At 56.8% G+C, this 23,404-nt stretch overlaps 1 protein-coding gene across 1 annotated transcript; it reads right to left on the minus strand.

Moving 5' to 3' along the window:
* Positions 1 to 2,338: 2,338 nt before the first annotated feature.
* On the minus strand, positions 2,339 to 21,424 carry NGFR (nerve growth factor receptor). The gene is made up of 6 exons (XM_082372182.1): positions 21,255 to 21,424; positions 14,009 to 14,150; positions 10,471 to 10,830; positions 6,628 to 6,880; positions 5,251 to 5,411; positions 2,339 to 4,588 (listed from the first exon to the last, which is right to left on the minus strand). Exons 1-6 carry the CDS (start codon positions 21,318 to 21,320, stop codon positions 4,287 to 4,289), a joined length of 1,284 nt encoding a protein of 427 aa, XP_082228308.1. The 5' UTR covers positions 21,321 to 21,424; the 3' UTR covers positions 2,339 to 4,286.
* Positions 21,425 to 23,404: the final 1,980 nt, after the last annotated feature.

Genomic DNA, 23,404 nt, shown 5'->3' on the forward strand with positions numbered 1-23,404 from the left:
ATTGGGTGCTAGCTGTACACCAGGCAAGGTGCACAGGATTAGATGGTGAGCAAAACCAGACCCTGTCTCTGGTTTCCTGGAGTTTACAGTAATCAAATAATCACACAGACGGGTGCCTAATTGCTAAGAGAGATAAGTGGTCTAAAGAAAAGGAGTGGAACTTGATGTTCTCTGAACCTGGACTCAAGAAACTTGATTTGTATCCAGAATGCGGTGAGAGCTTTTCCCCAAGGAAGCACTGAACTGGGAGGTAACTTGAGAAAGAAGGGGAAAGAGTATTACAGAAAGGACAACCTATGCAAAGGCCCTGTGGCTAGAGGGCCCTGTGGCTTGAAGCTTGATGAATTGTGAGGGGGCTGGTTTGGGGAAGAGCAGAGAGTGAGGAAGAGGACAGCTGGAGCAAGGCAGTGAGTCTGGAGGGGTTGGCAGGGGCCTCACACACCTCCGAGGCCACATTAAAGATGGGGAGCCGATGAAGCATTTTTGCCCTTGCAGGGGAATTAGAGAAGGAAGGATGGAGGTTAGGCTGAAGGAGGGCAGAGGGGGTTTCTCCACAATGCGGTGGGGGGGGGTGGGTGCGAATCTCTGGTACGATGTCTTTCAGGCTCTCTTCTCCGCTACCCCCAGAAGCCCGAGGCCAGTGTCCGTCACCACATCTCCTACCCAGTCCTGCATGCTATGAGGAGCTTTCTCAATGCCCTCTTCTTGCCATCCCTGTGGCCCATCCTTTACCTCTGACTTCTCCTGGCCCACCTCTCCTGCCCCACCCTCACCCTCCACACTGCAGCCAGAGCTGGTGCTTTCTAAGATGGAAATCTGTCTACGGCACCCCCTGCTTCATCCCCCTCAGTGGCTCCCCAGTGTTCTAAGATGTAGTCCAGATGCTTTAATGTGTCTCTTTGTAAGCCCTTCCCCATCTGGCCCCACTGACCTCCCACTCACTCTCTGGGCTGCAGGCACAGGAGCCTCCCCAGGCCCCATGGGCTCCGTTCTCTCTCTTCAGGGCCTTTGCTGCGCTGATTGTTCTGCCAGGAACTCTCTCCTCCCCTGGCTTGTTGACTCCACTTCAGCAGGGCTCAGCTTCAATGTCTCTTTACTGGCAAACCTTCCCTAACCCCTGGTAGGGGTGAGTCTGGGTTGGGGCCCCCACTCACCCCTAGCATGGCACTGCACACCATACAGGGGCTGTCTGCTGCCTCCCCCTCAAGTACGTAAGATCGTGGAAGACAGGAGTTTGTGTCTCCTTATTCCCACAGGCAGCATCGGGCTCTCCCCCACCAAATTAGAGGCATTTCCCCCATGAGAATGGGGCTCTTCTAGGATAGGAATTGTGCCTCCCCCATCAGATTAGAGGTATCTTCAAGCCTGGGGCTGTGTCTCCCCCATTAGATGGGAGGCTCCCTCAAGACAGTCTGTCTCCCCCATCACACTGGGGGTTATCCAAGACCCAGGATCATTTCCTATACCGACTCTAAATCACTGCCCCCTCCCCGCTGCCTTCCTCACAACCCTCACAGTCTGGGGGTGGGAGATGGAAGACAGCTTCCCTCCACCTCGTGCCTAACTCTTGGCTGGGGCCTGGCTGGCCCCTCCCAGGATCCCAAGATCAGGAAGGCTTGTTTGCTGTTCTTTCTGGGAAAGCAAGCCTCCCATGGCATTCCCTAGCAACCACAAGCCAGGCCCATCAGAAGACCTGGCCAAGCCACCAGCAGAGGCTGAGCAGCTCGGACCAGCTGCCAGGCCAGCCTGGGAGAGGGGCACAGACCCGGGGCCTCGAACCCTGCAGCTCCCAGACCAGGCAGGGCTCAAAGCCAGGCTGGTAGGAGCTGGGGTTGGGACCTGCCTGGGAGAGCCACAAGGGAGGGGCCTGCCCAACTCCAGGCCGGACCAGCCAGGCTCCTGTCAGGCCATCTGGAGCCAGACCTTGTGTGTGTGCTTGTGTGCTGGGGGGTGGTGTGCCTCCCAGGCCATGTGGGTGGCTGCGAGCTGTGGGGTTGTGACCTGGCCCTCCCAGCAAGCCTCTGGCTCCCCTGTGGTCAGTTTCACTTCTGACATCTGGTCAAGTTCACAGCTGGCCAGCTTCCTGCATGGCCATTTTTACTTTCCCTCTCCAAAGTCTGGCGGCAAGGGCCCCCACTCCCTCTCTATCCCACTTAAATTAACTCCATGGTGACACATGTGAATTTGCTGGATTTCTGTTAAAACATCCCCATTGTGTGGGGTGGGGGGAAATAGGCCAGGAACTCACTGAGTTGGAAATTATACCCGGGTCCCTGCCCCACACACATAACCCCCCACCAACTCAAACCGCGTGTATTTCCAGAAAATCTCTGCACGATTTTCCTTTCTTTGCTATTTAATGTTCATCATTTATGTTTTATGTGTAGGTTTCAGGAGGGCCCAAGAAATGATTACACAGGATGCAAGGGGCAGGTGACAGAGAGGGTGACAAGGAGTCTGGAGCTCACAGCCCCAGCTGGGGGGGGGAGGGGGCAAAAGGGTTCCATCTCAGCCCAAAGGGAGGCAGGAGGGGCCCCAGAACCAAACACATGCTGAAACATACTTGCACCCTCCGACCCCCTCCCCCACTGCTGGGGAGGAAAAGAAATACCTCAGACTCTGTCCCGCTCCCCACATTCACAGGTGAGGGGCCGGCAGGTGAGTTTCCTCCTCCCATCACAGATTCAGGTCAAAGAAATGCCATCTACGTACAACGTTCCCAGTGCCTTACACAGGGCTGAGAGACCCCTGGGCTGGGGAGGGGTGGCTGTCCGTGCACATCCTGCTCAGGGCTCGTTCATGCTAAATAGAAGGGGGGGGGCGCACTCATTCCAACATCAAGCAAAACAGAACAGGCCAGGAGGGGCTTCATGGCCCCTTTCTGGTACCAAGCTAGGGAAAAAACAGTCATTTGTAGCGTTCTCTAAACTTGGAAGCGACCCTCTATGGGCCACAGTCTAACTCAGTTCCTTCTTGCTGCATTCCCACGCTGGTCCAGTTTTCTTCATTGCAGCCTCCAGGGCCCAGCCAAACCCGCGCTTGCAGGGAAGGGGTGGGGCGGGGGAGCATTCCTCCACGTGCAGGCCCTTGGAAGGCAGGCGCCAGCTCAAGCCTCAGCCGTCCTTGGCCCGCCAAACCCGGGGGCGAGGGAAGACAGCGAGCAGAGTTCAATTCCCTTCAATGCTTCTCTGGCAGCTGCCCCAGGAGGATCCGGCCACAGCCCAAGAGGAAGAACTCTTGGAGAGAAGCAAGATTTCTCATCCTGTGTGTAGGTGTGTGTGCCTGTAAATCTCTGTGTTGCAGGTGGGGTTCCTTAGTCCCCCAGGGCTGACTCCAGGGGAAGATGCTGCCTATACTGGCTCTGGGTCTATGCTGGGATGGTGGGTACCTACGGATTAGCCACACCACGGATGCCACCCTGACATGCCTGAGGGGACAGGCAGAGGGAAGCAGCACCCCTTGCCACAAACCCCAAACCTGACTGGGGTCAGGATGGATCAATGGGCCAGGCCTTGGGTGAAGCATCCCCTCTCCACAGGGGCTGGACAGGCCTGGAGATGGTGAAGAGCAGACTGGGTTTGGCTTCGAGACATTTCCCAGAGGGTCGCCTGGCCCCCCACTCCCTGCAAACCTGAGGCCTGCACCCCTCGTTTCGGGGGACAGCCCATCTTTGGCCTCCCCATTTCTGGGTGGCTTTGGGCAAATCACTGCCTCTCTCTGGGCCTCACTCTCCTGTTCGTAAAATGCGGGGGATGGACTAGATTTCAACCCCCTCTTCCAGCTCTATCAAACCTCTGATCCTCTTCATATCAGGCCAGAGGGGAGGGGGGAGGGGGGATGAGGGAGGTTTAGGCCACGAAGGTGCTCCCTCGTTCCCCAAGTTCACAGTGTAGAGCCCATGGCTCTGGTTCCTCAGTCTCTCCCTCTGAGTCCCTGGGACCCTGTCACGCCCTCAACACCATCCCTGGTGTCAGCCCCCCATATATGACAACCTGCTAAGGTGGGAGGGGCTGGCCCCCCTAGAAGTGGGGGGAGAAGGAAGCAGGAGGCCTGCGATGGCGACAGGGCAGGGCAGGGTGGGAGAGGCAGCGGGGGCACTTCTGGCGCCGGAGAGGCAGTGGGATCGGAAGCAGTGGGGCCACACGGGAGCAGTGACAGGGCTGTGGCTTGGGGGCCCGGGCTCCGAGGCCCTGCCCAGAGGCGCGCAGCTCTGCCGCTGGCCTGTGGGGTTGGCCGGAGCATCAGTCTTCGGAATGTGGGGGCGGGGCAGGGGCTCCCGGGCCGGCTCACACCGGGGACGTGGCCGTGGACTCGCTGCACAGGCTCTCCACAATGTCGGCTCGCTGGATGCGGCGCAGGGCAGCCAGGAGGGTGTCAAGTGTGGCGCTGTCCTGGGTGGCCCAGCTGGCCAGCAGGGCGTGGACCGGGCAGGCCTCCTGGGTGAAGGAGTCTATGTGCTCAGGCTGGTAACCCAGCTCACCGGCCAGAGGCCGCCAGGTGTCCCCCGCAGAGCCACTGAGCAGCTTCTCCACCTCCTCCCGCTTGGCCAGCGGCAGGCTGCTGTAGAGGCCTCCGTCACCCTTGAGGGCTGCCAAGAACCCAGGGGGAGTCAGGCGCTACCCGCTGGACACCCTTTCCCCCACAGTGGGAGTGGGGGCCTGGAGTAAGACCCAAGAAGGGCTGAGGCATTTCTCCTCCCGATCTGGGGAGGACCCGAGGGTCTAGAAGCAGAGGGATGCCCAAGATGCAGTCCTGGATGTGGGCAGGGCTGTGGAGGCACCTGGGGGATGCTGACTCACGTCCCTTCCTCACCCATAGCTCCAGAACCATCCCTACCACCTAACCTCCCTGCCCACTAACCCCCCCCACCCCTCCCCAGCAATTAATCAAGGCTGAGGAGACAGGACTTCTGGTCCCAGACTCAACTGCAGCAAGTGTACTGGGGCTGGGCTATGGGCCACCGATTAGGGAACATAACTACTTGTTCCCCAGAAGTCCTGGGCAGGAGGCTAATTGCAGCCACTTTGGGGAGTGATTAGCCCTGGGGGACAATTAGCTGGATGAGTCTAGATGCTCCGATTTGTCAAAGCTTCCGTTTCCCAAGTCATCCCCACCGGAAAGGGCCTCTCCCATCCTTCCACGCAGCGGCCCACAGCCAGCCCCTCTGCAGTCCCTCCTATAGCCTAAGCTTAACCAGCCCTGTTCCCCCTGCCTCGCCCCCCCGGCCCGCCGCCCGGCCCCGCTGCTTACCCTGGCCTGCAGCTGTCTGTGTGTGGGACTGCTGGTCATGCAGGCTCTGGCTGTCCACAGAGATGCCGCTGTCGCTGTGCAGTTTTTCTCCCTCGGGTGGGGGCGTCTGGTTCACGGGCCGGCTGTTGGCTCCTTGCTTGTTCTGTTTGCAGCTGTTCCACCTGGAACCAGAGGACAGCCCCAGTCACAGGGCTGAGGGGCGCACGGGCCACGCCGCTAAGGTATCTGTGCTCTGGCGTGTGGGTGCCAGGGGCCCGGGGGGTGCCCGTCTGTAACCCCGCACGGCATGGGAGGCTCTCCTTCCTCTACCTATCTGTCCCTGGCCCACACCGAATCGCCGTGAGGGTAGAGAGGCACCCAGGGCTTGATGTGTGCGGCCGGTGTTCAATAAATGTCCGTGGGATGAATGGTGCACAAATAAATGCCTTCCCCGGAACTCCACTTTTCCCAGTCTACCCTTCTAAAGGACTCCCACGTGTGTGCAGGGGTATGTACACGGATTCCCTCTGCTGTTATAAGCAATAAGAAAAAATGAAAAACAAACCAAATGTCCATCGATAGGAGACTGGTTAAATAAATTATGATCCACCTGTATTATTGAATGAGCAATTATAAATAATCAGATTATCTAGATGTTCTGAAGAAAGCTCTCCTGAGCGAGATTAAATTGAAAGAGTAAGTTGTAGAATATGTATAGTGTTATCACATTGATGCTTTAAAAAAAAAAAATCTGCGTGTGTATGTATAGGTTTTCCACACATGTGTTTATAAATGCATAGAAAATGGCTGGAAGGGATCCATTCCAAACAGATTCCCAGGAGGAGAGGGGTAGGATTTGGGGAGATAAAAGGAGGCTTTACTACTTTTTGCTTTACAAGACATTGGTCTTCTTTGCATTTTCCCAAATAAGCACGTTATTACTTTGATGATTTTTTTTTTTTTAAAGAATGGAAAATGCACTTAAACATTTAAAACGCTTTCTAGGACTTATCCACATCCTGGATTTCTGGATATGGGTGCCATCAGGTCCCATGTGTGACATGGGAAGGAAGAGATACAGGCACACATACACACAGGTAACGGGGTTCAGGGAATGAGGACACAAGCTGTTGGTAAAGGAAGCTCTATGTGTAGGGAGGCAGGTGGGGGAGCAGAATGGGGGTGGGGAGGTGCTGGCACCAGGACAGGACAGGGACGATCCCCTTCCCTACCTCCTGTTGACCTGCCACACCTTGGAGTGGGGAAGCTGATGGTAAGTGAGGATGAGCTTGGTTTGGGGTTGAGTTAAAAGAGTGTGTGCATTTTCAGATCATGGTCGCAGCAAAGCCCTCCTTGAGGGTAAAGATCTGGCTCCCTGGCTCCCGTTCCCCCTCTCACCTCTTGAAGGCGATGTAGGCCACGAGGCCCACAACCACAGCAGCCAGGATGGAGCAATAGACAGGGATGAGGTTGTCGGTGGTACCTCGGGTCACCACGGGCTGGGAGCTGCCCATCACTGTGGTCACCACATCTGACACCGTGCTGGTTACGAGGTCTTGGTCTGGAGGTACCTCAGGCTCCTGCGTGCTGGGGTCTGTGCTGTCTGAGCCCTCCGGGGGCGTGGCCCGTGTAATCCAACGGCCAGGGATCTCTGGGAGAAAGGGCTACAGGAGTGAGGGCCCACTCCCCCCGCCCCTCTCCTATGTTCTGACCCCCAGAGCTTCTCCCCCAGCCCTCTCCTTGCCCCAGATGCTTGTATGTCCAGCGGCTACACACAGGAGAGAGGGCTGGGATTGGGTGTATGATGTCACGATGGTGGAGAAGAGCAAGGGCCTAAGAATCAGGAGCCCTGGGTCCCCTTCGGCTCTGTCACTGACTTGCTGTGGGACGCTGGACCAGTCCCTTCAACTCTCAGGACTTCAACTTCCCCATGAATGGGGATATTAAAAGAGACGGTCTTTAAGTTCCCTTCCATCTTGGGTATAACTGTGATCCTAGAATTCTACTCTGCCTACCCTGGGTACCCAAAAACCCAGCATGGAGGTAAACACACAAAGAAGAGAGTGGGCCCTAGGACGCCTCCAGCTGGAATCAGGCTAGGGAAATGTAATTTCTCTGGCCCCAGGTTGCCCCAGTGGCGCGAGTCACCCCTGTCCTAAAGAAGGATGAGCGTAATCAGGTCTGGTGGAGAGGTACCTTCCCCGGCACCACCCCCTGAGAATTGGCATCCAGCCTCCTTTCTAGTCTCTGGTGTCCTGGCTCTAGGCTCGGGCAGGGTGGGGAGGTGTCCAGCTGGCTTGCTTCCCTCTAGCTGGTCCGTGGATAGTGGCTAGCCTCTACTTCCTGCCCTGTGTGGCCCCTACACCGTCTGATCTTGCCACCCAGAGATGACAGTGTCAGATAGCCCAAACCCAACTTGGGAAGGTTGAGGACTGCTGGTGGAGAGAGGGCCCACACAGCAGGCACTGCCACTGCCTCAGGGGAGGGAGACTGCCCTGCCACCCGCCTAGGTTCTCTCATGCCAGCTGGGCACTGCCAGCCTCCCTGGCAGGGGACCCAGCAGCCCCTGGCACAAGTGGGTGGGATTTTCCATTCCACCACCCAGCCGGGGGCAGTACCTGGGGTTGTGGGCTCTGGACGACCTGGGGGTACCTGTCTGGGCAAAGCTGCCTACCCCTTCCTTCCTCGCTTCCCACGCCTGGAGCAGGGAGGGAAAGCAGACAGGACATGCTGATGGGGTGAAGGGCGGGCACTTTGCTCCCCAGCTCTGCCTCACCTAGCTCCCAGTTTGCCCACCCAAGTTAGAGTTGAAACTGCCCACTGGTTTCCTAGGCCTCCTTGGCTCAAGGCAAAGATGCTTCAAAGGCCCCCATTTTCAGCATATTCTGAGGAGTAAGGTCCCCACATGTGAATCTGGAATCCATCTGGTTGGCATTTGGGAGGGGGCTGACATCTGTCGCCCTATCCCACCCCTCCCCCATCTCAGTCCTGGGAAGGAAGGCGTGGAAGAGGTGGGGCAGGGAGTGGAGGAGACACAGCCCTCCTTCTGGCAGCCCCAGACAAGGCGCTGGCCCGGGGAGGGTCTTCTCTTGCCCGGCTAGGGGACTGGGCCAGCTGGAGGGGCAGCCTGAGCCCCGAGGCTAAGGGTACAGCTCTGCTCAACTGACCCGAACCCAGAGGCTGAAGGCATTGCTGGGTGGAGGGTCACTGAAATCAGGCATCACAGAGATTTGAGAGCAGCGGGGAAGAGCTGAGAGACGGCCCAGGCTGAAGACAGCGCCTTCCAGGGTGCTTTCCCCTCATCTCTCCGATCCCCCCCGTGTTTGGGGGGTGGGGATGAGATCCAGATGTGGCTGTGTCCACTAGCATTCCAACACACTAAGCCCTGGCAGGTCCTGACAGCCGTTTCCAGAATGGGAGCTGTCAGACTTGGGGGTGGAAAGAGGGGCCAGGTTACTCTTCCTAAACCCAATATTTTTTGCTTGGGGAGGGGGGCAGCTTCTGCCCCCAGGGTGGGTGAGTCACCATGTTGACACCCGAAGGATTTATGCAAGGAAGTACCCTGCAGTGGAGGGGAGGGGGGCAACCAAGCCACCACAAATCAAATTCCATTTCCTGAAATGTTCCCTCTGCCCTGGAGCTGACATTTACCCCTTCAGAGGCTAGAGGGTGAGGGGAAGAGGGGCAGGGATAAACGCACCCCTTCAGGGTGGCTGGGAAAGTAGAGTGGTATCTGGAAGGAATATGTGAACGCCAAAAGGCAGAGCCCACCCTTCCCCCAGCCAGCACCTTTCTTTGCTCTAACCGCACCCCTAAGTCCCCCCCACTAGCTGGTGCGGACTTGCCCACAGAAGCGTGCCACCCACCTGCCTGCTGCAGGCTGCTGAAACTCCCTCCCTGCTCTGCCCTGTGCCTGACGCTACTTGCCTGTCTCCTGGCCCAGGGCAACGGCCACCGGAGCCACCACGTTCTGCACCCCACTTCTCCACCCTGACCCCGCATCCCAGTGCAGCAAGCTTCACACACATACCTGGCCTCAGCCCAGCTTAACGGCCCTTTGCACCCTGAGCTCCCTGCGCCAGAGATCACAGGATGTGGAAGGCAGGCATGGGTGCGTCAGACTGGAGGCTCCCCACGGCAGGGGATCTACCTCTCCCATCCAACTGGGGGCTGATTGAAGGCAGAGGCTGTGCTGCCCCCACCAGAATGGGGGGATCTCTTGGGAACTAAGCGCTGGGACTGCGTCTCCCTCATCAGACTGGGGCAAAGGCTGTCTCTGTCCCGTCCAACTTAGGGCTCCTGAAGGAGGCACTGCATTGCCTGCTCAGAGTGAGAGCACCCCGAGGGTTAGGCCCCAAGGGGAAGCAGCTGAACGGGTGATAGAAAGTAAAGGCATTGTCAATCTCTCCCCCAAGATGGATGTCACCAACCAGGGACCAAAACGGTTCTGCCCTGGCTGCCACAGTGCTTCCTCCTCCCAGCCCAGGAACTGCCCCTTCTGGCTAAGGTGGGCACACCCAGCTCCCATCCACCCAGGAAGCTGAGGGCCCTCCAGGTGCACCTGCCTCATCCTCGGGCTCCCAAGCCCCAGGCTTGCTGTTCCCCTTCTTTCTCTGTCCCAAAGCCCCTGTCCGCACGACCTGCTTAGTGTTCCCTGGGTCTAACTTCGTCCTTGACTAAACTGTGCCAGTGACTGCTGACCCCTCCCCCACAAGTTGAAGTGAGCCAGCCCCCTTCCCAAACCCACAGCAACCGTGGAAACCACGTGCAGCGAGGAAACTGAGGTCCAGAAACTGAAGTGACCTCCTTGACATCGCTCAGATAGTAAGTGACAGAGCAGACTCCATCGCAGGTCCCAGAGCCATAAACCACTATGGGCCTCAGAGCCAAAAGGTCCCAACTCCTGAGGGTCCTCAGACCCCTTTCTCCAGTGCAGAGAGTCTGCCTCAAGGATCAAACATGTCCTATCTGTGCTCTGGACACGGAGGCCACCTTCGTGCCGCTCACCTGCCACCCATCCAATTCCCAGCCGGCAGCCACAGATTAACAAAGCCCTGGAAAATGAGTGTGGCCTAGGAGGATGAGGATGGCTAAACAAACAGCCCAAAAGGGTAAATAGTGGATAGGGTCCATTGGTGGGAAGGATCGGGAGGGTGTCCGCTGGCCCCGCAGGCCACGGCAGACCCTTGCGGACCCCGGGGCGCCCCCCGCCCCGCCTCCCGCAGCCCCGGCGCTGCTCACCCTCGCACTCGGCGTCGGCCCAGCGCGTGCACTCGCGCAGCTGGCGCTCAGTGTCCTCACACACCGTGCAGGGCAGGCACGGGTCCACGTGGTTGGCCTCGTCGGAGTACGTGCCGTCGGGGCACTCCTCGCACACGGTGTTCTGCTTGTCCTGGCACGAGAACACGAGCCCCGAGCCCGCCTCGCACACGCGGCACGCCTCACAGCGGCCCGTCGTCTCGTCCTGGTAGTAGCCGTAGGCGCAGCGGCACACGGCGTCGTCGGCCTCCACGCAGGGCGCCGACATGCTCTGCAGCCCCACGCACTCGGTGCACGGCTTACACGGCTCCGTGGCGCTCACCACGTCCGAGAAGGTCACGCCTGAGGACAGACGGACGTGCAGGGGGAGCCGCGCCCCGAGTCTAGCCGCTTGCCCTGGGGGCACTTGGGACGCAGGGGCTTGGAGGCCTTCCCGCCCCATCCCGGGACACCCTCGTTCTACCTCGCCCCCTCACTGACTCCCCCGCTTTTCCCTCCGGGCCCGGATCCCGGTGTGTGAAAGCTGGTGGCACCCGACTGGGAAGGAGGAAGGGGGCCAGGAGCCCGGTGCTCCAGGCCCCAGAAGCTTTGGCCCTGAGGTTTCAGGGGGTAACCCAGCTGGGGCCGGTAAATTTCTTGGCAGATTCTCTTAGAGAGTTCCCAGCATGATTAAGGAATAATCTGAGCGTGGTTCCCACCCAGCCCTCCCCGCAGGCCAGAGTTAAGCTGTGAACCCAGCTCGGGCAGAGCCGGCCTTCACCAGGCAGGCTCCCACCTCGGCTGTCCTTCCATTCCTCTCTGCACAGGTTGGGGCTCAGGTGTGGCCTGAATGGGAGTGACTAGGGTTAGACAACGGAATTTCCCACCCATGGCGCTACCCCAGCTGCTGAAGGGCTTGGCTCTAGAGGGCAGGGATGGGACTCCTGGCAAGAAAGGTACTGCAGGAGGGATTGAAGCTAGAAGGAAGGGAGGACTTGCATATATAGTCCTCTGCTCTTTCAAAGGACATGAAGGGAAGATTTCCAAGCTCACTCTTGATTCATGCTCTCTTAATTTAACGGATGTGAGCTCCAGAATAAGGGGAGGGATTCCAGGGTCCTCTCCGCCTTGTGCAAAGAGTGGGGAAGGCACAGAGCCAGATCTTCTTCACCCCTTCCAGCCCAGGGTGGAGAACTCCATGCCAAACTGAATCCAAGAGGATGTATCCTTGCTCCAACGGCAGGAAGAGCACAGATTTAGAACCTGAGAACTGGGGAGGGAGGATTGCTCAGAATGTGGAAACAGAGGTAGAGAGATTGGGATCCCAATGGAGGGAAATCGAGGCTTGCTGTGGGGATCCTATCTTAACTTTAACACCATCAAGAGACAAGATGGAGCACAGGGTCATTATCTTGGAGGTTGGGGTTGGAACTGCAGAAGCAAAGAAGGAAAAAGCAGAGAAGTAAAAGGGGCAGCAGTTGGGGGGGAGAGAAGAAATGACAGAGATGGGCCTGGAGGAAGACTTCAGTTTCAAGTCAGTTCTGGCAGAGGGACTCCTGTGTTTCTCTTCCTAGGCATCAGGCAGATCTGGATTCAAAACCTGCTTCCGTCCCTTTATTAGCTGTGTGACTCTGGGTGTTTTACTTAACCTCTCTGAGCTTTTTTCTTTCTCTGTAAAACAGGGAATAATGTCTCCACTCACAGGGTTGTGATGAGGAATAAGTGAAATTCCTCAGTAGCACTTGACACACAGCAGGGATCCTGTAAAGGTTGGGCCCCCTGGGGTGGGCAATGATAAATTCAATGAACTTCAGTAGTAGGGATATTAGTCAGACATCAGAAAGGACTTCCAAACAGAAAGAGCCAAGGCAGGATGTCCAATTTATACCAGAGGCTCCTATCTGGGTGGCATGTGACAGCAGGGGTGGGTCTAGTCACACAGGAGGGGAAGGGGAGGGCCCTGCCCATGGGAAATTACAGAAAATTAGCAGCCAACTCCTGGGAGAGGGTTTTAGGGGGTGGGAAAAATGTGGTCTTTTTTGGGCAGAGAATGAAGTCAGGAGCTTAATGGGTTTCCTTGTGGAAACGTTTTGAGGATAGAGGGAAAGTCCACTGGGGTCTCCATCCCATAAAGAGGACTTGTAAAGGCAGCCTGTTAACACAGCTGGGGTGCGGGGAGGGGGGTGAGGAGGAAGGGGGGAAAAGGAGGGGAGCAGAGGGTGGAAGTGGGAGGGAGCATTCAGAGCTGGTCTCTGCTCCTGTCTCCCCTCCCCTTCCCCGGAGATGCCCTCTCTCAGCCTCTTCTATCCCACCGCTTGTTTTGACAGAAGGGACTGGGGTCCCATCCTGGGAGACTTAGGGTCCAAAGAGAAGAGGCCCTGGGCGGAGTCTAGGAAATAAGAGAGGCAAACGTGGGAGGTTCCAGGGTAGCTGATGGTTGGCCAACCCTGCCCTGGGATGGAAAGAAACCCTGCTAGGCCAGGACCAGGGAGGTGGCCAGATGGCAAGGTAGCAAAGGCATTATGGGATGTCCAGCCTCCCTACCTAGCATCCCTCTGCTGGGGGATGGAGTTACAGGATCCACTAGTACAGAAATAGGAAAACAGTGTGTTTGGGACACCAAGGAGTTGGGGCTGCCTGACGGACAGATAGGCTGTGTGCAGTGAGGTGCCTCGAGGTAGCGGTGGTGGCGGCGAGGCATTCAAAGGTAAGACAGGCTGGCGGGGGTGTTCGGAGTTCCCAGTTCCTGTAGCCTTGTCCCCAACATGATTAAAGAACAATCTGGGTAGAATTCCCACTGGCCCTCCAGCTGGGCATTGAGTGCCAGGTAGAAGGCAGGATCTGTTTCTGGGCCCGTCTTTCTGTCTCCCTCAACCAGCACCTCTGGAAGATGGGGTTCTCTCCCCTCCCCAAGGAAATCCCAGGTAGGAAGGGCCACAGCGCCCCTCCCCCCTCTCACACCCGACATCACCCCCCAGTAAGGATATCCCTGTACTGCTCCAACCCCCATCCCTGCTGCCTGGGGAAAGCTCTGCTTCCTCCGTCAGAGCTGGAGAACAGTTGGCCTGTGGGGTGGGGGGGGGAGGGTTAGCCACACCCTCCCAGGATCCCCCAAGGTCAGTCTGCAGGGCAGCTAGGATTTGATCCTCCTCCCCTCCCCACAAACGCACCAAGGGTAAGTGGCAGCCATTGATTTTGCAGTGCAGATGGTATTTTTAGCTGGTCTTAGCATCAGCTACTCCTCCCTCCTGGCCACACTCTTCTACCAGGCCTCTCTACTTGGGGGCTGGGAAGGGGCACAGCCTGGGGATCCCCCAGCAGGTCTCCCTCCTCCCTCTGCATACTTCCCTCATCCATTCTGAGCTTCCCCTCTCTGCCTCCTATGCTGGGTCAGACCCACTTCTGGCACCCATACGGTTGTGGGCAGGAGTCCCTGCCAGGGCGCAGAGCACTTGTAAGGCCTCTACTGGGCATGCCCTCCAGCCCCCTTGCCCTCCCTTCCGTCCCGCTCCCCTCCCCCCACCGGACACCCTATACTCACTGTCCAGGCAGGGCTCACACACGGTCTGGTTGGCTCCGCAAGGCTGGGCCACGCCCTCGCCCAGGTTGCAGGCTTTGCAGCACTCACCGCTGTGGGTGTACAGGCCCGTGGGGCACACCTCCTTGGCGTCTCCAAGGGACACCTGGGTGGAGGAAGATCAGAAGGTCAGACTGGCAAGAGAAAGGGGACAGGGTAGACTCCGAGGGAGCAAACATCCCCTCCTAAAGCCTTCTATTGGAACCACCTGGGCTGGGATGAGCTCACCAGGGAGGCATTTGGCACTTGAAAGCTGATGGGGAAGAAAGGCAGTGGGGGACAGCACGTCTGGGCAGGCTGCTACGGGTGTGAGATCAGAACTTCGGATGCTGACCTTCTGCAAAGTTCATCTTGGGGTTACAGTAACTCCTGAAATCCCAAGGATACACCATGTGGGGAAGGCAACCTGAGGCCCAGCAGAGGACCTTTGGGCGGCAGTCAGGAACCAGCAGGCAGGTTGCAGCTCACACAGGGCTCCCAGCCAAGGGGGCAACTAGAAGCTGAAATCTAGCCCAAATGCCACTTGCTAAGCTGCACACCTCCAGGGATGCGTCTACCCAGAGGGGAGACTTTTTCTATCAAAGTCTAGCAGGGCTCTACTCCCCGCCCTTAATTCTACCATTCCACATATTAAGTATCAAATGGGAGGTGTCCAAGAACAGAAGCAGAGGGGTGGGACCTTGGGTTCAAATCCTGGTTCTGCTCTGGGAGTTCTGACCTTCTCTGCTTTCCCGCTCTGAGTCTTCATCTCTCTAGACCGATAGAGATGGAGACAGCTCAGGGCCAAAGCAAATGACCAGCCAGTCATCAAGAGTCTGGCGCCAAGACAGGAGAAACGTACGCCTGTTACCAATAATGAGAAAGTGGCTGCTCTCACCACCCAGCAACCCTGCTCCCCCAGGGTTTGATTTCCAGCCACCAGCCCTCCCCTCTCCCTGCCCCCCATGCAGCCAGTGGGAACAGCACTGGAAACAGGGGAAAGGAGAGTCAGATTCCTGCCGCCGAGGCATCTTTGCTCATGGATGGAATGATTTAGCACCAGATTCCCTAGAGGGAGGGGCAGCTGGCAGATTGCTTTATACTTCTGTTCCTTTAAAAAAAATCTTAATGTCTAATAAAACTCCAAAGCCTGTTTCCCTGGCTCCAGACCGTGTAGCTCCCATTTGATGCTCAGAGAAGTATGGGCTCTTGGATCATGGGACTAGAGAGAAGCTATAAAGGTCATTTTGGGCATTCCTCTGCTTCCATGTTGGCCAGATCATGGCCCAAAACACTCTTTTCCCTTCAGTCCTTTCAGATATCCTGAGGTCTCACTAGGGTTTGGTGGAGGCAGGGGGATGGACATGTCGGATCAGTCTAGGAGGCAGCCTATGGTCCTCAAGAAACCGGTGGGGAGGGTACAGGCAGCAAAGGAGGGGAACCTTGGGTGCTGCCACCATCTCCTCCCAGGTGGCAGGAACACAGTGCTGGGAACATCTGCAGACCAGAAGCCTAGGGGCAGGGGGTAGTCCCAGATACAGGCTTTCCCCCAGGAGGTGAGCAAGGTTCCAGAAAGGTCTATTCAGATTTCTTTTCATCCTTCAGGGCTCTGCTTAAATGTCACTTCATCAGGGAAGTGGTCCTGTGGCCCAGCCCCTCCCTGATCTGACAGATCAGGCAGAGCTGCCCTGTCACATGTCCCCCCTGTTCACTCTTCTTGTCTGGTCTGACACTCTACAGAGTCCCCCACTGGACTCTCCAGTCCCTGAAGGCAGGGACTGTGGTCACCTCAGTGCCTGAGACGGTACTTGGCACATATTAGGGACCCAACATGTATATTTATAGAATTTAAGAACATAATACAATATGGCCTCAATTAGCTAGAACTCCAGGGCCTGACTTTCTGGATACCTGAGTTTCTGGAAAGTCATGGCTTTGCTGTTCTTCTCACCTAATGTTTTTCACTTTAACCATGGGGGCTGCACCTTCCTCTGTCTCTGGAACATACCTTTACGGTTTCCGCATGACTCAGGGACTCAATATTTACATCAGTGAGTATTCTGGGATGCAATGCAGTGAAGCCCTGTGTTCTTTATCCCAAATTACCACACTTTTGTCTCTTTGAGTTCTCCCGTCAGCTTTTCTTATAGTTTTGCTGCCTCCTCCCTTCCTGTCAAGGTATCAGTTTTCAGTTCTTGCTGCTGCCAGTGTGACCTGAGCAGCCCCTCCCCAGTCTTATTTATTAGGTCTAATTGAATTTTAGAAAGTATGTAACTAGCCCTGGGAGGAAGGTGTATAAAGTGAGTGTAAGTAGGATCGGAACCAGGAGGGGGGCCGTTCTCAGAGTAAAAAGTCTGCCTTCCTCCTCAGCTGCCTTCATCGCTCTGAATCCTGGTTCATAGCTTAGAGCTGGGTGACCTGGGACAGGTTTTGAATTTCTCTGTGCCTCAGTTTCTTCATCATTAGGTAACCATGACAGTACCTGCCTCAGAGAGTTGCTGGAGGCATTAAATAAATGAGTAAGGTGTTTATTCACTTTGGGACCCCTCTTTTCTCTTTTCCAAGGTCTTCTGTGGCTTTTGGCTGTGTTCCAGTTAGTTGAGGTCAGTAGAGACCTGGGCTCCAGATAACTGAGGCAATCTGACCGTGGCAGTTGTGGGCAGAGTGGGAGCCTCGCTCAAGCCCCTCTTCTCAAAGCCTGCTCTCCCTGCTGCAGCCCGTGGTCCTCTCTCTTCTCCAAAGCCTTGCACTTGGAGTCCAGGCCACATAATTAGTAACCATGTGTTTCCTGTGCTTGTTTTGTTTTCTATTTCAAAACATTCCAGATCTGCTACTTAGTAATATGCTACTTTGGGTAAATTCTCAATCTCTCTAAGCCTCAGTTTTCCCACCTAAAACGTTGGGTTGGTGATACCTACTGTCCAGGTTTCTGTGAAAATTAAAAGAAATAATTTATGCAAAGCTGTCTGATGCATAGTTGGATTTCAATAAATGTTGGTTATCAAAGAAGTGTCTTGTCTTAGGGAGAATGAGCTGTTGAGCCTGGGGGGTAGATAGTGGGAGAGGAGAGTTGAGCCATCCCCAAACAGGGGAAACCATCTCAGAGTAGGGGGCAGGATAGAAATGAAGAGAGACTTACCCACCAAGAAGAGTCTGAAGAGGGTATGGGGACCAAAGGAGGATGGAGAACTGCTAACTAATGCAACTACTTACTGAGCACCAAACTAAGAGTTTCCAGTGAGACATGGTCCCTGACTCCTGAGAGGAGTCAAAGTCCCATGAGGGAGAAGAAAGATCACCCCAAACAACTGCTCCAGAAGCTGAGGAGGAAAGGCTTGAGGGATTGCTTGAGGGGATTCATCCCCTCTCTGACAGATGTGGAAACTGAGGCCCACAGAGGTCATTCTGCTAAGTGGCCTGAAGCACCAACCTGGCCACACCCTCTATTGGTCCAAGGCCAGGCAATCTTGGGAAGCAGGGAGGGATGACTAGGATTCAGGCTCATTGCTCCAAAATGATCAATTTACCAAAATGATAGGCACATTTGCTTGAAATTTATACTTATTACACTTATTCCATTTTTTAGAATGTTTGCAATTTTTTTTTTTTTTTTTTTTTTGGTGCCATGTCCAGGCTTTCTAGAAACTAAGGTGGAAATATCCTTCGGTTAATTGACTTTTTTTAAAAAATAAATTTATTTATTTATTTATTTTATTTATTTTTGGCTGCATTGGGTCTTCATTGCTGCACGCAGGCTTTTCTCTAGTTGTGGCGAGTGGGGGCTACTCTTCGTTGTGGTGTGCGGGCTTATTGCTGTGGCTTCTCTTGTTGCAGAGCATGGGCTCTAGTCACACGGGCTTCAGTAGTTGTGGCACGTGGGCTCCGTAGTTGTGGCTCGCGGGCTCTAGAGCGCAGGCAGTAATTGTGGCTCACGGGCTTAGCTGCTCCGTGGCATGTGGGATCTTCACGGACCAGGGCTCGAACCCGTATCTCCTGCATTGGCAGGCAGATTCTTAACCACTGCGCCACCAGGGAAGCCCTGAATTGACTTTTAATAATTGATTTTTAAAAACTGGACAAAACAGAAAATACACCAAAATAGTTGAAAGAATTTGAAACTACACGAAGGCTTCAGTGTGATGAGTCCTATCCATTCACAACAGCTTCAGCAAAAGGTTCCTTAGGTGAGTGAAGCCATTGGCCACCATCATGGGGTTGGTGAGTTTTCAACTATGCAAAGGGTCTTTTGAGACCAATGCAAGCCCTGGGGAGGCACTGGCACATGCCCCCCACTCCTTTAGATAGGGTGGATTTGGGGTCGGAGACAAGAGCTAATTACTGAGGAGGATGCTGCACGAAGACTTTGAAAGGGGGCAGGGGTCTGAGTGGGGGGGTGAAGGGGCTCAGTTATAAATTTGTGGTGCCAGGGGCATAGGACACGATCTAACTTCCAGGTCTAGTGGTGGTTCAAGGCCACGTGTCCTTCTGTGATCTGGAAGGTTGGGCGGGGGTATGCCTGGCATAAGGAGGAAAGAGTAAACTCCAAGCCAAACATCTTGGGTTCCAACAAGGGCGCCACCACATAGTAGCTGGGGGAGCCTGGTTTCGTGCCTGAAGGTATGGGAGATTCAGTTCCCTCAACTGTCAAATGGGAATAACTAGATTTACTCTGCTGGGACATTATACCGATTAAATAACACAAGAGAAATTACCCAGGGCAGTGCGTGGCACACGGTAGGCACTCAACCAGTTTTATTATTCCCGCTTCCCCACCCTGCACTCCCAGGGAAGAATCTAGGCGCGGGAACGGGACCAGGCTGGTACAGCGGGGCGGGGACCCCTTCCCTCCCGGAGTCGCCTCCCCCACCCGGCCGCTCCCGCCCTCGCATTTGCTGCCCTCGCTGCATCCCTATTAGGCGCATTAGCCAGCCCGGCGGCTCCGGTTACAGACGTCTGAATGACAAAGTGCCTCCATTACCGGCGTGGCCCGCCAGCCGACCCGCCGGGACGCGCTCTGGTTTCAGCACTCTCGCCGCGGCCCAGGAAGGAACTCGGACCGCTGCGGTGCGCAGCGCCAGCCCATAGACAGCAGCCCCGCGGCAAGGCGGAGGCGAGAGCCGCAGGGGCTGCAGGAGACAGATTCTGCGCCGGGTCCACCTTCCCGAGCCCCCAGGCCCTCCACCCCCACATCCCCTCCTTCCTCGCCTTTTCTCTATTCGGGGGACACTCTCCAGCCCAGATCCGGAGCCCATGCCCTCGCCCCTCCAGGATCCTCACAACTGGCCGCCCCAGTCCCCCCTCCCTGCCCCACCCCGCCCCAGCCGAGATGCATCTCTAACCCGCGGCGTTAGTCAGCAGACGTGCCCGCAGTCACTCCCAAATCTCCGGACGAAGCCGCAGGTACTGCCATCTCAGGGAAACCAGGCTGAGCTTCGGGGACGGGTCTAGCGCCCGGAAGGGGTCTCTGCCCATCCCAGCCCCCATATTCCGCCGGCCTGACTCTGGGGCTGGTGTCACGCCCTCCCGCCGCCGAGACACGCAGCTCTTATCCCGAGCTGGAACGCTGGGCTGCCCCTTAAGAGGTACAGGAAGTACCGAGCTGGGAATCAGGTGAGGGGCAATCTAGTTAGGATTCTGTCTCAACTCGCTTGTGGGATCTTGACCAATTGGTTTAATCTCTCAGAGCCTCAGTCTCCTTGTCTGTAATGGGGATTTGGGGGCGCAATGTTCAGATGAGAGATGAAGATGCCAGGGAGAGTGAGGACACCTCCTCCACCGCCAAACCTTCCAGGGCACTCCCTTCATGGCCACACAACGGGTCACATCTCCTGAATGTCTTGTCAGAGCTACCGGGCAGACTTCGATGCTTACGAGGACCCACAGTCCTTTGCCGAGACAGAATCCGAGGCGTCTGAGCGCCTCCGTCTTGTTCGGTGCCCGGCGTCCTTCATCGAAAGCTGGGCGGGGCGCGGGCGGAATCCCGACCCGCCTGGGCGCGGACACGGAGCCAACCATCAGCGCGGCGCTCGGGCCGCTTAACTGGGGGTCTGGGTGGCGGGTGCAGCGCGCAGCCCCAGTCGCGCGGGGAGCTGCGATGGTTCAGCCCTCGCGCCGCAGCGCCCCCTGCGGGCCGCCTTCGCCTGCGCTACCCCCGGCTGCGCGCTGCCGGGACCGTCCCCGTTTTGCGCGTCCCGCCTCTCTGCACCCCGAGAAGTGGCGGCGGCAAGAACCCGTCGGACGACGCCTGCTCCGTCCCATCCGGTCAGCGGCTCTGCTTCAAACCGCGAGAATAAGTGCGTAGGAGGAGCCCACCAGTCGCGGGGGAACCCGGGAAGCGGGTTCGCCCCGGCGAAGTGGGCACTCCCTTCCCAGCCTCGGACCCCAAGCCGCAATTCCCCGACCCCGCGAGGCCGCGAGAAAGAGCGCGCGACACGCGCGGGAAGTGGCTGTGCTTCTGCTCTCCTCGTCCCACTGTCTCTCGGCGGACAGGCGGGGCCCGACCACTTTAGGGTCCGCTCTCCCTTCTCCGTCCCTTCATTTTGCTTCCATCTCTCTACCTCCCTCGCCGTCGTCCCTTTTCTGCCGTCCCTAACCCACTTCTCTCTCTTCAACAGAGCCCCCCTCCACGAACCTCCCCCTCCCACGCCTCTCCCCCCCATTGTCTGGCCGGTCCTCATTGTCCGATGCCCGGTCCCCTTTGCCTCCAGGCCCTCCATCCTCCTCTTACATTGTTCCATCCCCTCGTCCCCAGTTCCCCACCCCAACCACACTCTCTCCTCACTTCTCTAGTTCCCGTCCCATTCCTCCTGCTTCTTTAGCCTGGGTTCCGTCCCACGACTCTCCAGAAATCAAGATGCTCAGGGGGAAAGTCGCCTCGAGATCCCAGCATTCAAACGCCCTCTTCCGAAGAACCCAGGCATCCGAGAGCCCCACGACTCCCTCCTGAGAGACCCCTCCCAGCTCCTCCGCACACACCCCCCATGGTACATGAGGACCCGCATAGGTGCGCCCCTCTTGTCCGCATCTCCACCCTGAATCTCAGGGTCGCCTCTTCGTTCTGAGAACCTCAGGCGCTCCTCCGTGGATACTGGCATCGGAGCTCCTCTCCCGCCATCCACCCCCCAGCATCTGGGATCCCAACGCTCTTTTCTCTTTTCCCTCGGGGAAACCTGCACTCCTTGGGGTTCCGGTCCCGGGAAAGGGAGCGGGCTCCCCTCCGGCTAGCACTCACCCCCAGGAGCAGCAGCAGCAGCAGGCGCGGCCCGTCCATGGCGCAGCCGGCGGCACCTGCCCCCATCGCCCGCCTCCCGCGGCAGCGCTCGGCTTCCAGTTCAGCCCTCTCCGCGGACAGACACGGCTGCGCTGCGCTGCGCTCCAGCGCCCGGCCCCCAGACCTGGCGGAGGCTCGGCTCCCTCTGCCTGCTAGCGGGAGGTGCTGGGAGAAGCCAGGGCGTCGGCCCCGCCTCCTCCCCGCCCAGCCCGCCCACCCCCCGGAACCGCGCCCGCCCTCCCCGCAGTCTCCGGGAGGGGAAAGGAGGGAAGGGAGAGCGTACGGGGAAACGCGCTCGCGAGTCCCGGCCCTCAAAGCCTATCCCCCACCCCGCCCCGCTACCCGGCGCCCGGCCCGCGCTATTGCGCGTCCGTCCCGCATGCTGTGGGCTCGAGTCGTCCCCACTGCGGCTCCCTCGGGCTGCGGCCCCTCGCACGGTTCACTCTCTTGCCCATCTTCCCCTGCCTCCGGCTTCAGCTTCTTCCCCGGTGCCCTGCTCCCTACCCAGCTTTTATCAGCAATAATGCCCACTGCCCCGCCCGCCTTTCATCTCCTGGTCTATACCCCACCCCTCCCTCTGCCCCAGTGGGGGGTTCTCTCTCTGCAGAGGCCTAGGGGAAGGGGAGGGGAGGGGTAGTAGGTGGCCTGACCCCGACCGCACGCAGCGGGGACGTTCAAGGTGGAGACCATCCCGACATCATTTGAATTCTCAAAAGGTGGGTTTGAAGGGGTCGCAGGTGTGCACACACACAAAAAGGAATACACACTCCCAAGCTCACATGCCCACACCATCCTCACGCAGTCCTGTGGACCTGTGCATTCTACACCTGCCTGTGCACCTCCACGTATGCACACTCATCGCCCATGTGCTCGTAACATTCAGACCTATGTACTCACCTACACATTCACACATACATGTGTATGTGTGCAGTCACCTCCTCACAAGCCCTCACATGTATAGTCTCTCACACAGTGCACACACACATTCATGAACACACACACACTGATATGCACACACAGATGTATCCTCAACAATATGCCTTCACTAGATTGTGTTTCCATTAGCTGATGAGCTCCCTGCAGGCAGGGACTATGGTTTCTTATCTGAATGCGTGGTACACAGTAGGTGTTCAATAAAGGTCTGTAGAAGGGAATAAATGTAAAATTGGTTGGATGGACTCACATTCATGTACCTGTCCACGTACTATGTAGGCATCCCCAGGACCACACTCACCAATGCCCTAGAAATCTTGGCAGGTCCAAATCATAGGCCCTGGCAACCCAGAGAGTGCGCCACCAGTCTTTCTGTGGGAAGCTCTTCCACCTCCACCTTGATGCTCCCCGCCTGCCTGTTCCCACCCTTTCCTGGTTCCCAGACAGGAAGGCCTTAGAGCACAGAGCTTCGGGGCGGGGGGTGGGGGGCAAGTCTACAAAGCCCATCCCCTCACCCTGATCTTGGCCAGGTGTGGACCTCAGTTTCGAATTGAAAATAAAAGAAGTACTACCCTCCCACCTTACAGGAAGAAGAGGGAGATTGAGACACTTGTGAAGAGGGCAAGCTTACTGCTGGTAGGTGATTTCCCAGATCAGCTGAAGCTAATTCATCCATTCATGGGGGGAAAAACTCTGTCTGCCTTGTGAATTTCTTTCCTGTGTAACCAACAAAGTCCAGTGGATATCCCAGAACGGACAGGTAGACATCACTGTGGCCTTGACCATGAGCGTGAATTAGCCACCTCCTTGACTGGGCATAAGAAGCCAGGCAGCTAGCCCCTCTTCAGAAATCCCTGAGGATTCCCTCCTCCCAGACAGGGATTGCTTCTAAGCTGTCTCCTCCTGCTGCTTTTAGAGCCCTGCCTTTCCTCTCAGCTGAATTCATGGAAGGCAGGAAGGGGCAGCATTAGTACTAAGAGCAGTGTTGAGCTGCTTACTACCAAGGGTATCGACAGTACGGCATTAATTTAAATACTCCTGTTATTAATTTATGATCCCGGTTACTATTATTGCCAAGGTTATACAGCTCAACACAATTTAATATGACCCATGCCACCATGGCTGGGCCTGGGTTATTAATAATTTCCGTGGTCTTGATCATTTAAGCCTTACTCCAA

Source organism: Balaenoptera borealis (assembly GCF_965194805.1).
Source record: "Balaenoptera borealis genome assembly, chromosome: 20".
In the NCBI taxonomy this organism is placed as follows: Eukaryota; Metazoa; Chordata; class Mammalia; order Artiodactyla; family Balaenopteridae; genus Balaenoptera; species Balaenoptera borealis.